The sequence below is a fragment of the Bombus pyrosoma genome, linkage group LG11 (assembly GCF_014825855.1).
Source record: "Bombus pyrosoma isolate SC7728 linkage group LG11, ASM1482585v1, whole genome shotgun sequence".
In the NCBI taxonomy this organism is placed as follows: Eukaryota; Metazoa; Arthropoda; class Insecta; order Hymenoptera; family Apidae; genus Bombus; species Bombus pyrosoma.
The window spans coordinates 16,045,263-16,058,390 of NC_057780.1; the positions used below are offsets into that span (position 1 = coordinate 16,045,263).

At 32.0% G+C, this 13,128-nt stretch overlaps 4 protein-coding genes across 9 annotated transcripts; 1 reads left to right on the plus strand and 3 right to left on the minus strand.

The window, feature by feature from the left end:
- Positions 1-24: 24 nt before the first annotated feature.
- Positions 25-5,602, plus strand: LOC122573184 (GATOR complex protein WDR59). 5 transcript variants are annotated; one of them, XM_043739240.1, is made up of 22 exons: positions 25-157; positions 232-317; positions 439-488; positions 600-735; positions 802-1,015; positions 1,101-1,234; positions 1,332-1,481; positions 1,553-1,712; positions 1,784-1,863; positions 1,942-2,008; positions 2,080-2,288; positions 2,349-2,612; positions 2,682-2,832; positions 2,913-3,106; positions 3,189-3,322; positions 3,410-3,619; positions 3,685-3,811; positions 4,312-4,341; positions 4,442-4,480; positions 4,793-4,953; positions 5,029-5,282; positions 5,380-5,602. In XM_043739240.1, exons 2-22 carry the CDS (start codon positions 264-266, stop codon positions 5,517-5,519), a joined length of 2,958 nt encoding a protein of 985 aa, XP_043595175.1. In that variant the 5' UTR covers positions 25-157; positions 232-263; the 3' UTR covers positions 5,520-5,602. The 5 variants fall into 5 exon arrangements, with proteins under 5 accessions (XP_043595175.1, XP_043595177.1, XP_043595178.1 ...); XM_043739244.1 differs by lacking the exon at positions 25-157 and having other exon boundaries at positions 600-706; XM_043739245.1 differs by lacking the exon at positions 25-157 and having other exon boundaries at positions 241-317; positions 439-503; positions 600-706.
- A 446-nt stretch (positions 5,603-6,048) lies between these two features.
- Positions 6,049-10,064, minus strand: LOC122573186 (adenosylhomocysteinase). The gene is made up of 6 exons (XM_043739247.1): positions 9,906-10,064; positions 9,191-9,381; positions 7,585-7,926; positions 7,140-7,355; positions 6,796-7,022; positions 6,049-6,598 (listed from the first exon to the last, which is right to left on the minus strand). The coding sequence occupies exons 1-6, from the start codon at positions 9,931-9,933 to the stop codon at positions 6,301-6,303; spliced, it is 1,302 nt and encodes a 433-aa protein (XP_043595182.1). The 5' UTR covers positions 9,934-10,064; the 3' UTR covers positions 6,049-6,300.
- A 308-nt stretch (positions 10,065-10,372) lies between these two features.
- On the minus strand, positions 10,373-12,028 carry LOC122573187 (leucine-rich repeat-containing protein 23-like). The gene is made up of 3 exons (XM_043739248.1): positions 11,932-12,028; positions 11,365-11,817; positions 10,373-11,215 (listed from the first exon to the last, which is right to left on the minus strand). Exons 2-3 carry the CDS (start codon positions 11,740-11,742, stop codon positions 10,589-10,591), a joined length of 1,005 nt encoding a protein of 334 aa, XP_043595183.1. The 5' UTR covers positions 11,743-11,817; positions 11,932-12,028; the 3' UTR covers positions 10,373-10,588.
- LOC122573190 (uncharacterized protein CFAP97D2-like) lies at positions 11,982-13,128 on the minus strand. 2 transcript variants are annotated; one of them, XM_043739250.1, is made up of 3 exons: positions 12,958-13,128; positions 12,415-12,653; positions 11,982-12,337 (listed from the first exon to the last, which is right to left on the minus strand). In XM_043739250.1, exons 2-3 carry the CDS (start codon positions 12,490-12,492, stop codon positions 12,113-12,115), a joined length of 303 nt encoding a protein of 100 aa, XP_043595185.1. In that variant the 5' UTR covers positions 12,493-12,653; positions 12,958-13,128; the 3' UTR covers positions 11,982-12,112. The 2 variants fall into 2 exon arrangements, with proteins under 2 accessions (XP_043595185.1, XP_043595186.1); XM_043739251.1 differs by having other exon boundaries at positions 12,415-13,128.

Here is a 13,128-nt window from a genome sequence, read left to right on the forward strand (position 1 = left end):
TTTACTCTTTTTACATTGCCTCCTCTCGCTTTACCCCTTACCCACATTTGTTTTTTAGCAGGGATATGTACATGAATTTTGTTCAGCCAATCGAAACCCACCGATAAAGATGTGTGGGTTAGCACGCGATGCAACGAATCATATACTAGCTTTGATTGTATGTACGATTGCGTATACTGTGTATGATTCAATTCTAGTCCGCGTATATTCGGTTTATTTCTAACCTTGCAGAATGCTGACAGGAATTCGAATTTATTAGTAAAATGTCAAAACGTTGGGGCAGCGATTATGTCGTTACGGAACACCGTGATTTACAGGTAGATTATCTTATTACATGAAAATATATGTTATTATTACAAACAACGTGTATTTCAATTTTGAATATTATGATATACAATTGTTTTTTATTGTTGAATTATTTTTGTTTTATGTATATAGGCTAATACTATGGCCGTGGATGCAACGGGTAATTATGTGTTACTTGCCGGGTAAGTAAACAAAAGGTGAAGTTTTTATTTTTATATATATTTGGTGTGTAATTTCCTATAATTTGTATGTCTTCTAATTTTTCGCGATCTTTTTCTATTATATATTTTTAGACGCAGATGTTTCGCGATAAAACACCTTGACGAAAGTGCTGACATATTAAAAAAATTTCAAAGACAAAGTAAATATGAAGTTGGCTCTGCAGAATGGAACCCCACAAGTATTAATTGTCATCTATGCGCTGTATCGGTTAGAAACTAAATCTATATGTTGTAAATAGTATTGTAGATATACCTAATTGTATTTAAATTTTAGAGCAATACGCGTATTGAAATACTGTCTCTTACCGGAACTGGTAATTATGACTTACAAACGACGAATAGTCTAAAAGCACATACAAGAGTTGTGAGTGACTTAAACTGGCATCCCAAAGAACCAGATATCATTGCTTCCTGTAGCATTGATACATTTATACATATTTGGGACATAAGAGATCAAAGGAAGCCTTGTTTATCATTATCTGCAGTTGGTAAATACAGAGATACATATATTTCTGAAGATATATACATATATCTCTATATCACTGAAGATACACATAATTGAATTTGTTATAGCTGGTTCTTCTCAAGTAAGATGGAACAATCTTTCTCCCAACATGTTGGCTACAGCTCATGATGGAGATATTAAAATATGGGATCAAAGAAAAGGAAATAGTCCTATGCAGTACATAGCTGCTCATCTAACAAAAGTACAACCTGATTTCATAATAGTTCTATTCACTATAATAATATATAACAACGTCACTTTAGTAAAGTTCGATGACATACTTATAAAAGTTATTTTAGATACATGGTTTAGATTGGTGTCCATTTCAACAAAATCAATTGGCAACATCTAGCCAAGATTGTACCGTGAAAATTTTTGATATCAGTAATCCACGAAGAGCTGAGAGCATTTTAACAACAAACTCGCCCGTATGGAGAGCAAGATATACGGTAAAGATATAGATATATAGAGAATCTAAATTTATTTCTACCTATAAAAACTAACAATAAGTTATCCATAGCCATTTGGTGAAGGACTGGTAACAATAGTAGTACCACAGTTACGACGAGGAGAGAATAGTTTGTTATTATGGAATACAACAGACCTCAGTGCTCCTATTTATACTTTTATAGGACATACTGATGTTGTTCTTGAATTTCAATGGAGACATCAAAAATTGGGTATGTGTTATATATATAAATTTTCAAATAAAAGGGAATAAAATATCATAAAATATATTTATGATTTGCAGAAAATAGTGATTTTGAATTAATTACTTGGTCAAAGGATCAATGTTTAAGGATATATAAAATTGACCCATTTTTAAAGAAAGTGGGTACTTCTATACATATATGTGTAAAGGTTAAGATTTTTATTCATAAAAAAATATAACATATAATTCTATTCTAGTTATGTGGACATGGGATAGATGATGGTTCATCTATTTATACTCAGTATCCTGAAGATAATAGTTTAAGTATGTTTCAGTCTTATTTATAAATATAATGCACTTCCTTCATTCAACTAATATAGTTGCCATTAATATAGGAACATTACAATCCGTCCAACAGCTACAACTTAACGACCCTCAAACTGATCGTGAAATGAATTGTATAACAACAAAAGTTGATGAACCTATATTGAATTCTGAAACAGATGCATATATTGAAAGTAATAAAGAAATATCGTCTCCTACACAACCAAAAACTTTGCAACAAGAATTTTCTTTAATAAATATGAACATACCAAACATAGAGGTGATACATAATATAAACGTAAAATAGAAATACATATAGTATATATTTTTATCTTTGCAGGTCAATACAATGGATGCTGTGGAACGTAGTTGTACTGTAACAGCATCCAATAAAAGTTACAATGTGATATTAAAAGTAAATTTCCCTGCAAACTATCCATACAGTGCGCAACCTACATTCCAGTTCTGTCATGGAACTACGATCGACAATACAACATTGGCAAAGTTGTTGAAGGTTTTAAAGCAAACTGCTCAACAACGTGTTAAAAAAAACAGATCATGTTTAGAACCTTGTCTTAGACAATTAATCACAACATTGGAGCAAGTAAAAGAAATATATTTCTCAGATTACGTCCATCTTTTATAATATCTAACGTTTTTGTTATTTCTATAGACATGTAAAAAGGATGAGAATGAAAGTAGTCACTTAGGATACGACATTCAAGACAATGCGAATTTCTTAAACTCTTCTAACATGTATACAAATTATCAAGATGCCTACATACCCTTTCCTAGAACATCTGGCGCTAAATTTTGTTGCGTGGGTATGTATAAAAAAGTAATAAGAAATGGTAACAAAATACTGTACATAATAGAAGCTTTATTCACTGTCTCTATTTGTTAGGTATACTCGTATGTTTTGGTCGTGCTTCATATACGAGAAGGTCGTCCATGAAACCAGAGTGTACAACACCCAGAGCACTTTCTGCATTAGGAAACGGAATAGGAAATGGAGAACATTTTATGCATATGTATCCAAATTCTTACGTACAGTCAAATGATAATATTCCTATAAGTTCTTTTTATTTTCAAGATCGAGTATGTATAATAAAATTTTTTGTGAGAATGTTCATAATATGAAATACTTGTAAGAACCTCATTAAATATTTCAAATTAATAGAAAATGAATCGGGGATTGCATAATACAAATAGAATGACTTATAGATCATGTTGTAAAAACTATCATTTTATGGTAATGATATATGATGCCTCTTCATTGTTTTTCGTCAACAAAGAACTAGCAGAAAAATATGTGTGAGTACAATATATAATTGCGATACAATTTTCAGAGACATTCATCAATTTTCAGAAAATAATTTCTTAATTTTATTTTATATCTAGTATCAATATCACAGATATCCCAGCAATGTGTCAATACAATGCAAATGTAGCTGCATCATTGGAACGTCCTGATTTGGTTCAGGCATGGTGTTTAGCCGCTCTTGTGATATCACAACCAGTTTCAAATATAGGACAAAATTCTTGTCAGTCACCTGAGATTGACGCTCCATGGCCTTTACATCCTTTCGGTCAAAATTTAATTCATTCCTTGTAAGTAATAGATTACTACTTACAATAAAAACAAATTATTTTACAACAATCCGTTTCTACTTTAGAATACAGCATTATGCCAATCAATCGGACATTCAAATGGCAGGTATGCTGAGTTGTGCATTTAGTTATCGCTCGGAAAATCCGGACGTTGCTCAGACACGGCTAAGTAGCAAGTCCATTAACGTTAGTGTAAGTACGTTGTATTTATTTTTTGTAGATATTAAAATGTTTTAGCATGGCCTGGCACAAGCACAATTTTTATAGCATCATTGATAGTTGCTACATGACATGTCTTGATCATATTTTGTCTTCTGTTCACAAACATACTGAACATTTCAGTACTTGGGGATACTCTTCGAACATAATCATCTATTGTATTCATGTTTTAATGCTGACTTCTCAATCTACAGTATATCACATGTTTCATACTCAGCACACATTTCTTTTTTTTCGATGCATGTTTAAATATAATTTAGATGTATGAATGTCGTACGATACGACGGTATTGTATGTGTCATAATTATAAATTTCTCTCTAAAATAATATATTTCCAAAATTGGAATAATTTGGAATTTAAATGAATCATGCTATACCGACGTAATACATTGGCATTTTATTTCAGTATTTTTTTTTCTAATATATTTTTTAAAAATTACCAAATGATTGATATTATGTTATCTTTGTTATAGAGGCTTTCTACAGGAAAATGGTGGTTAAAGGTAAGGCATGGTTTTTGGAGTTTTTTAAGTTTGTACGTGTTTGAAATGTACTGGTTCTTAGGGTTCTTTTATCATGGTGATATTTGTTACTGCCTTACAGCATCGGAGTGGAAGTGTCATGGTGCCACAAAGCATGCAGGTTTGGCCCTGCTTAATATTTCAAATGCCAAACTTCTTGACCTTGCTTCTAATAACTGTTTTACATTATGATTAATATTAATACCCATAAAATAATCGTACATGTTAGTAGTAATTAATTATATGTGATGTACTGTTTTGTTTTGATAATACCTAGAAATTTCACACAGAAGACAAACATCTTTGTGCAGAAACTGATCATAGACATTATGCCTTTTCTACATATCATTTGTGTATATTGTGTTTTCATATTGTTCGCGTAATGTTTATAAATAGGCTCGTAATTTTATATATCATTCGATACATTTTTTAGCCTGGTGGTTCTCCATATCATACGATTCATCTAGCCGATACCACATTAGAGGGATGGAACTTTCAAAATTTAAAGCAACATCGATCTAACTCGTGGTCCGATTCACTTGACGATTTAAAATTAATTCAAGACACATTCGGGGATTCCGTGAAAAATATTAGGTACGTAATTTTAAGGACTTTAATGTAGAATTGTTTAATTTTGTTAGGAATTAAGCCAAAGCATTGATCATACAGGTTGCTCGATGAAAAATATACTGCTCTCTACGATGGTTATAAAAAAGCATATGCTGAAGTGCTACATAGGTGGCGGTTATTAGATGCACGTGCACAAGTATTAAAGCATGTAAGCACAACTCCGTTGGACACGCACAAAGGCGTCGAGTTTCAGAGTGAATGCCAATTGTGTGGTAAAGTTAGCAGAGGACCTCAATGTATAAGTTGTAAACGATTAGCATTGGAATGTGTAATTTGTCATATCTCTGTTAGAGGTAAAGTTAATTTAATGCAGTGCAATTTTTTTCATAATTATTAAATTATAAAGTGTATAATAAAGTAATTTATAATTATCTCTTTTTTTATATTTAGGTCCAAGCAACTTCTGTATATTTTGTGGACATGGAGGACACACGCAACATTTGGCAACGTGGTTCACTAACCAAACATTATGTCCCACAGGTTGTGGATGTTATTGTTTGCAGGAAAGTTCTGCTCTCTTAAAGTTATAAGTAAAAGATAAGAAGGAATTGTACATAATCGTGAAGATATATAGAAAATGTTACGAGAAGATAATAAATATGTTTTTTTAAGATCTTTTGCAATTTTTATGCGTCTCTATTGTTATTGTTTACTAAATTAATTTCTTCATTAGATGAACTCATTTCAAGAAATATTTGTTCTAATTCTTTTATCTCAGCTGTAAAAAAATAGGATGTTCACAATATATATTCATAAATGCACTGAGAAACATTAAAGTGCATATATACCAGTATTTAGACGAATCTTTTCACGAGCAAGAAAGATTTCTCTAGCAAGTTTCTCTGCTTCTTTTTCTCGTAGCACTTTTTCCAACGCGGCATATTCTCTTCGTTTAAGGAAACTATAAATCATGCCAGAAATTAAGCACGACCATCTCGCTAACTGGTAATATAAATTATCACATATTTTATATAACATTCTAATCTTTGATATCAGATATCATTACCTTTGTTAGAGAACTAATCTCTAATGGAGGTGGGGAAATCTTTTTCTCTGCCATTTATATGGAACTTGAACAAGATATTTTTATTTAAAAGCGATAATTATCCCCAATAAAGTTCACAAATTATAACAATACAATACAAAACGCACAATCTCGTTTCGGTTATAACTTTTCTAGATAACAAAACACTCGATATTGAGGCTAAAATTAATAAATGAACAACTATAAAGATCAATGGTTGACAATCCAATTGTATCCATCATATGGTCCAAAAAAAGTACACGAGAGCCTCTGAATTTAAATAATAACTAGTATCGATAATAGTCAGCTTTGTAAGGTCCTTCTCTAGGTACACCAAGATACTTCGCTTGTTCCTCTGTCAATCTGGTCAACTTTACCCCAAGGTGATTTAAATGCAATGCAGCGACTTCTTCGTCCAATTTTTTCGGCAACATGTGAACTCCGACCGGATAGGACTCAGATTTGGTCCACAACTCTATTTGTGCCAATACCTGATTTGTGAATGAATTGCTCATCACGAAACTGGAATGCCCTGTGGCGCATCCAAGATTAACCAACCGACCTTCCGCAAGGAGGATAATATGTCTGAAAAGGAAGAATCGGAATTTGAATCGGAAGTATCGTGGAACCGGTCAAAAATCTATTCAAGTTTACACTGTATAAACTTGATTAGAACATGTCTGAAATATGTGTCTAGTTTTCTGCTCAAATAATTTTACACAATTTAATGTTTGATTTTCCGATATAGAAATATTTTTTTCAAAATTGAACTATTAATTCACCTGCCGTTCTTTAGTTGATATCTGTCTACTTGTGGTTTAATGTTGACTTTTTCAACAGCGTTTTTCTCAAGCCATGCAACGTCAATCTCGCAATCGAAGTGACCAATATTACAGACTATAGCATCCTCTGGCATATTTACAAAATGCTCGCCCATTATGATGTCTTTGCAACCGGTAGTAGTAACATAAATCTGTCCTTTGGTTGAGACTTCTTCCATTGTCGTTACCTGGAGAGTAATTTAGAAATTCATCAATCATAATTTATTTCCATTGCAATTTTTGATCAGTATTGGTTTCAATACACTTTGAGTATATGATCTTTGATTTAATGTTTCAGCAATCACCTCGTATCCTTCCATGGCAGCTTGTAATGCATTAATGGGATCGATTTCCGTGATTATTACACGTCCTCCAAGTGCTCTGAGACTTTGTGCGCAACCTTTTCCAACATCTCCATATCCAGCAACCACACAGACCTTTCCAGCAATCATGATATCTGTCGCTCGTTTGATACCATCGATTAATGATTCTCTACATCCATAAAGATTGTCGAATTTACTCTATTCGACAGAAGAAAATTATTTTACATGGGACTTAAAATTTAATCATTAGGGGAGTAACAGAAAGATGAGACAAGTAGACGATCATAAAATAATTTACAAGATTGCTGCGAAGATTTTTTATATATTTTTTACTTATGACAAGTACTTTACTTGGCAGTAACCTAACAGTTTCTTTCTCTTTAGGACAAAAATATTTTTTTTGCTTTTCGAGCACAATGCGACGAACCTTCGTTACTGAATCGTTTACATTTATGGCAGGAACTTTCAGAATGCCTTCTTTCATCATGCGATACAGATTGTGAACCCCGGTTGTGGTTTCCTCGGAAAGACCTCGGCATTCATTTAAATATTGCGGGAATTTGGTGTGCACTAAGTTGGTCAGATCACCGCCATCGTCGAGGATCAGATTTAATGGTTTTCCATCCTTAAATACGAGGGTCTGTTCTATGCACCAGAGGTATTCTTCATCAGTTTCACCTTTCCAAGCATACACGGGAATCCCCGTTTTTGCGATGGCTGCTGCTGCATGGTCTTGAGTGCTGAATATATTACACGAGGACCATTGGACCTATCGATATAACGACAATAACGAGTCATTAACATCTTTCTTGGTTTCTAGAGTAAAATCATTTATGAAATCAGACCCAAAGGTAACACGTTTCATTCGTAAAGCAGGATATGAAACATTGCTGTACAGGGTTGTACGAAAAGTTTTTGATGCAGAGTCCATCCATACAGTACGCCGAGATAACCACTACGTTTTATATTATTATATAAAATGATATTATTTTTTTATAATCTTCTGATATTTCTACGTTTGCCATTTTGTTGAAATCATAATTAATATTTGTAGATTTTCTATTTGCAAGTAATTTTATTGTGTCGGAGACTAGATAACATGTTCCAAAGTATTGTGATATATATATATATATATATGTATATAAACAACTGTTTGTGTGACATTCAAATGAACAAGATTTATAAAGGAAAATTTGTGCTATTAGTAATCAGGATAGTTAAGATCCATTATATTTTGAATGAGTTATGATAATAATAAGAAGATACCGATTACTAACCGTTGATTAACCGAAAACTTTTTACAACGGGATGATATTACATTCCCAGATATGATGTTCTCATTGCATCATAAAAGTTAATGATATTTATCTATCACAGCTTTGAATAAATGTAAAAGTGTATTGTTAAGCGTTTTGAATAAATGTAAAAGTGTATTGTTAAGCGTTTTGAATAAATATAAGTGTTTCATAATAACGATCGAAGATAACCGTGTCGTTTTATCTGATCCTGATCTTTGAGGATGGTTCAAAAGTTTTCCGATGTCTGATACAATTGTTAGCAAATCTTACGAAACACGCAGGGTCATGATCGATGAAATCGATCTGCATACGTATAAACGCGTACTAGTTTCTTCATCCTCCTCTCTTATACTTCGTTCTATATTTTTCTATTTTTATGATTTTTCATTTCAATTATTTTGTAATAATTATATTTTTTACAAAATAGATTTTTATGAATTTTATAATTGGATGTATCTTTAATTTGCTTTTAATAGTACAAATATAAATATATTAAACTAAGAAAAAATTTTTTATTTTTAATTTTGTGTATAAAAATTTAAATTGAATAATAATATTTTCTGGGATATTATCTTTTCATCAATAATTTAAAGAAAGTATCGTACTTATGAGTTTGTGACTAACGAATTGAACCTTAGTATGTAAGTGTTCAGGCAAAAAAAAACAATAACAACGATTTAACCGAATTTTGAGCATCAAACGAAAACGACCGGGATGTAAAAGGTATCAACTTACCTCAGCTCCGAGTTCAACCAGAGTTTCAATGAGAACCGCAGTTTGTACAGTCATATGTAAACAACCGGCAATTCGTGCACCTTTTAAAACTTTTTCTGAACCATATTTCTTTCTGATGGCCATGAGGCCAGGCATTTCATTTTCTGCCAAAGTAATTTCTTTCCGTCCCCATTCCGCCAACGATAAATCAGCTACAAATAAAAAAGTTAGAAATCGATTTTATAAATTTTTGATCACTGTTCATGGATGAATCAATGAGTTCAGATCAAAAATTTTGAAATCAACTTCGTTTTATAATAAATTTCAAAATATTTCATTGTTCTGTTTCGATGAAAAATGGAATAAAGACAACTATCTTTTTTTCATGTTTTATTTTATCATTATTTTTACGTATAAAGAACGAAATTTATCATATTGACAAATTATAACATACAATTTATGAAACTCAATTCAGAAGATGCTTAATCGATTAATCTCCACATACTACTCTAGGTGCTATATGGCATCATTTAACAACTTTCATTTGGAATTTATATCTGAATATATATTTCTTTTACATTACTTTAATATTTTTTTTGTGGTTCGACTACTATGTGTAGATGTGAGGATTATGAAACAATATGTTTTAAATATTATAGAAGAAGGCTACAAATTTTTTTCTCAAATAACAACCACGTGTCTGACTAACGTAACGAAATTAATAGCTATGACTTACCAACTTTAAATGAAGGTTTGGAAGACATTTTCGTTGACAGAGACAATTATTGCAAAAAGATAGAACTAATTATTTAGTAACGGAACAACGCACAATATATCAGAGTAAATGTCTTCGCCGGTTAGTTGCGGTAAAACTACTGGCACGGAACGCACAACAATCTCATTTTAACAAACTCCGCTAGAGACCGTCACTACTTGCTGGTAGCGTGGCAGGATTTAAAAGTATTGGCGGGACAACTTTTACAAGTAGGAAAAATGAAACATTTTTAAGAGAATTGTTATCTCTATTTTATAGTTTTTGATATTTTATTTGCAATTCGAAATTAATGATATTAATTATAATAGTGAATTAATAATACTGAAGATAATAAAGTAATATATGGACATTTAAGATCATTTAATACACAGTCTAAAATAAAAGAAGTGAGATATGTTATTAATGAAGGTAAAATAAAGAAGGTGGTTTTTAAAAAACAATACTAATCAGTAAGTTCGTACCAGTATGATAAAAAAATAATGTCAACAACTCAACAAAATTTGTCTTACCTGCTGAATGTAATCGATTATGTAGAAATCTACTTTATATGATAATCTTTAAATTACACTTATCGTACGATGCTAATTTCTATTTGCTTTTTATTTTTTTATTCCCATAATTACGTAGAGTAAATGTTATTAATTTTATCCTGCGGTTAAAAGATTGAAATCTAAATCAGCGAATGTTGTGCCATCGCGAAGCATTTGTCTGTGAAATTCTTTAGCCTCTTTCCTTTCGTCGTAAAGTACTGGATCCTTGTCAATACGTGTTAGGTTAGGTAACATAGCCAAAACAATGTGCCTATAAGCAGCTTCTTCCTCTACTTCTCTATCGGCTATTACAGGATTTTCCAAAATAATTAGAGTCTCTAATGCTGTTAAGCAATTTAATTTTTCTAATTCCGAAATTTTTGTAATTTCGTTATTTCGTAGATTCAAATAACTGAGTTTGGCACAACGTGAATCAAACCCATCCAAATTCGATATTTTGTTACTCCTCAGATGTAGAATTTTTAAATTAACTAATATTTCTAAACCTTCCACTTTTTCTATTTGATTTTCTGCGAGATATAATCGTATTAATCCTGGAAAAAAGATTCCATTTGTTGTGGTAAGAATATTACCACGTAATTCGAGACTGTTCAACTTCTCAAGATCGTACGGATTTAAAGTGATTTCTTCAATATTATTATGATTTAATTCTAAACACTCCAAAAGCTTATGAGAAATGCCTGATGTACTTGTCAATTTATTCTTATTCAGTGTAAGAACCTGTAGCACAATTAAATAAGTAGGATTGATAAATATGTAAGAAATTTAGAGAAGTATTAAAATTAGATGAAGATAGAGAATATTAAAGTCATAAAGAGAAAAATAAAAGTAAAGATGATAAAAATCGTTAATAAGGTTTCGTGATTAACCTGAAGATAAGGCATAGGATCCAATTCCGCGGAAGACACATGATTCCTATCAGCTTGAAGCATCAAGAGATATTTCATCGACGAAAGAACGCGAAGTGCTTCGGTCGTTAATCTATTTCCGGAAACGTCCACGTAGAGCACATATTTAAACGTTGGTATGATTCTAATATCTGTCAAGCCTTTATTAGATGCGTTCAATCCCAGATAAGCATAACCAAGGCCGGAATCGCATTTTCCTAATGTGTGAAGACACTCTCCTGCTTCTTTTTGTGTTAACGCTTTTGTGGTATCTTCGAGGATAGATGATAATTTAGGAGTTGGATATTTATCGATCTCACCCACTTCTTCTTCATACTCCCTTCCTTCTCCTTCCTCCATTGTACTCTTGTTTCTTACTTGTATCTTGTAATAATAAGATACTTGTATCTTATTACATCATATTTTATTTTAATTCTTTTAATGATAAGTATAATAAAATCAGTTAATCTTTCATTGATACTTATATATTATCACGCTGTATTTCATTTCAATTCTTTCAGTACAGTCAGCACAATGAAATGAACTAACCTTTCTTTCGTTGATATTTATAGTTTATAGGTTTGGTATCGAATAAAATACAAGATCCACGTTCACTTGTTTATTGCGAAAGTACAAACGTGTAAATAAACTTGTTTCACGTAAAATAAAATACGCAAGACGATTTCAAAATAAAACCATGGAAGGGCGTTGATTAATTATGAAACCCACGTCAACGGGTTCTGATACATCTGGTTTCGTCCCATTTCAATCTGTAACTCTCTTCGGTGGATTGTTTCCGGTGCATAATATCTCGAAGTTTCTTCAAAAGGATAAAATTCTCCCTAATGATACGATCTTGCTTCTCGCGTTCCAATTGCAAACCCTTTGCATTGAAAACTACGTGAGGTCTTGTTTGCGGTGGATCAACGTCAATCGCTCGCGTAGCCTTCTTTACCTACAAATACAATAGATGCTGCGATATTTGCCGTTATCGAACGAGTAACGGATTATCGATAATTAATAAATATTCACTTTTATACGATGTCGTTCGTAAGCTTTACGTCTCCACATGGACGAAGCCGAAGAATTCCTATTTCGTTCGTGAGACATCTTGCTTGCTCGACCTACCAAACTCGTTCCGAGTGTTTACACCATATACATGATACGATTACCAAGTTTCTTTAGCAACGCTTTTGCGACCAGCTTATATATCGATCATGTCCTTGTTGACTGGGCCAGGTTTCGACGGAAGGGAATCACATTTACCTTGACTATTGTAGATTTCGTTATTAATATAGAGTATATACTACGTTTATTTCGGACCTGGTACCATTATTGTTCGAAATTCCAGGCGATGCATTTTTATTGCTATGCCTCAGGAAGTTTAATAAATTTCACGAAGGAATTTTCAATTTATTAATATATTCGATACAATGATTAATTTAGAAACATTTGCATAATTTCCACCACACTGTCGTCTTATCGTACAACTTTAAATACGCAAAGTTTTCAATGCAATTATTGAAAGAATATTGTACTTCTGTCAACTTTTTCGAATCTCTACAAAGTACTTACCCACAAACTCAATCAACTCTTTCATTTTAACTAATTCATTTTTTTTATTTTTGTATAATTATTTTCATATAAACTTTTTAAAATACAGTAAAGATATACATATATAACTACTATTTTCGACTGCTTCCTATTATATAATAATAACTATAAATCGAACCACTTTGCACCTCT

What these genes read in the sequence shown, in the direction of transcription:
- LOC122573186 (XM_043739247.1), bottom strand. Translation starts at nt 9,933, where the DNA reads ATGTCTTCCAAACCTTCATTTAAAGTTG. An exon ending in CTGCCATGGAAGGATACGAG is followed by an intron (nt 7,023 to 7,139) that starts GTGATTGCTGAA and finishes ATTACTCTCCAG; the next exon opens with GTAACGACAATGGAAGAAGT. An exon ending in TATCAACTAAAGAACGGCAG is followed by an intron (nt 6,599 to 6,795) that starts GTGAATTAATAG and finishes CTTCCTTTTCAG; the next exon opens with ACATATTATCCTCCTTGCGG.
- LOC122573187 (XM_043739248.1), bottom strand. Translation starts at nt 11,742, where the DNA reads ATGGAGGAAGGAGAAGGAAGGGAGTATGAAGAAGAAGTGGGTGAGATC. An exon ending in ATCCTATGCCTTATCTTCAG is followed by an intron (nt 11,216 to 11,364) that starts GTTAATCACGAA and finishes ATTGTGCTACAG; the next exon opens with GTTCTTACACTGAATAAGAA.
- LOC122573184 (XM_043739240.1), top strand. Translation starts at nt 264, where the DNA reads ATGTCAAAACGTTGGGGCAGCGATTATGTCGTTACGGAACACCGTGAT. An exon ending in TAGCTGCTCATCTAACAAAA is followed by an intron (nt 1,235 to 1,331) that starts GTACAACCTGAT and finishes AAGTTATTTTAG; the next exon opens with ATACATGGTTTAGATTGGTG. An exon ending in GATTCCGTGAAAAATATTAG is followed by an intron (nt 4,954 to 5,028) that starts GTACGTAATTTT and finishes TTGATCATACAG; the next exon opens with GTTGCTCGATGAAAAATATA.
- LOC122573190 (XM_043739250.1), bottom strand. Translation starts at nt 12,492, where the DNA reads ATGTCTCACGAACGAAATAGGAATTCTTCGGCTTCGTCCATGTGGAGA. An exon ending in ACGAACGACATCGTATAAAA is followed by an intron (nt 12,338 to 12,414) that starts GTGAATATTTAT and finishes TTGTATTTGTAG; the next exon opens with GTAAAGAAGGCTACGCGAGC.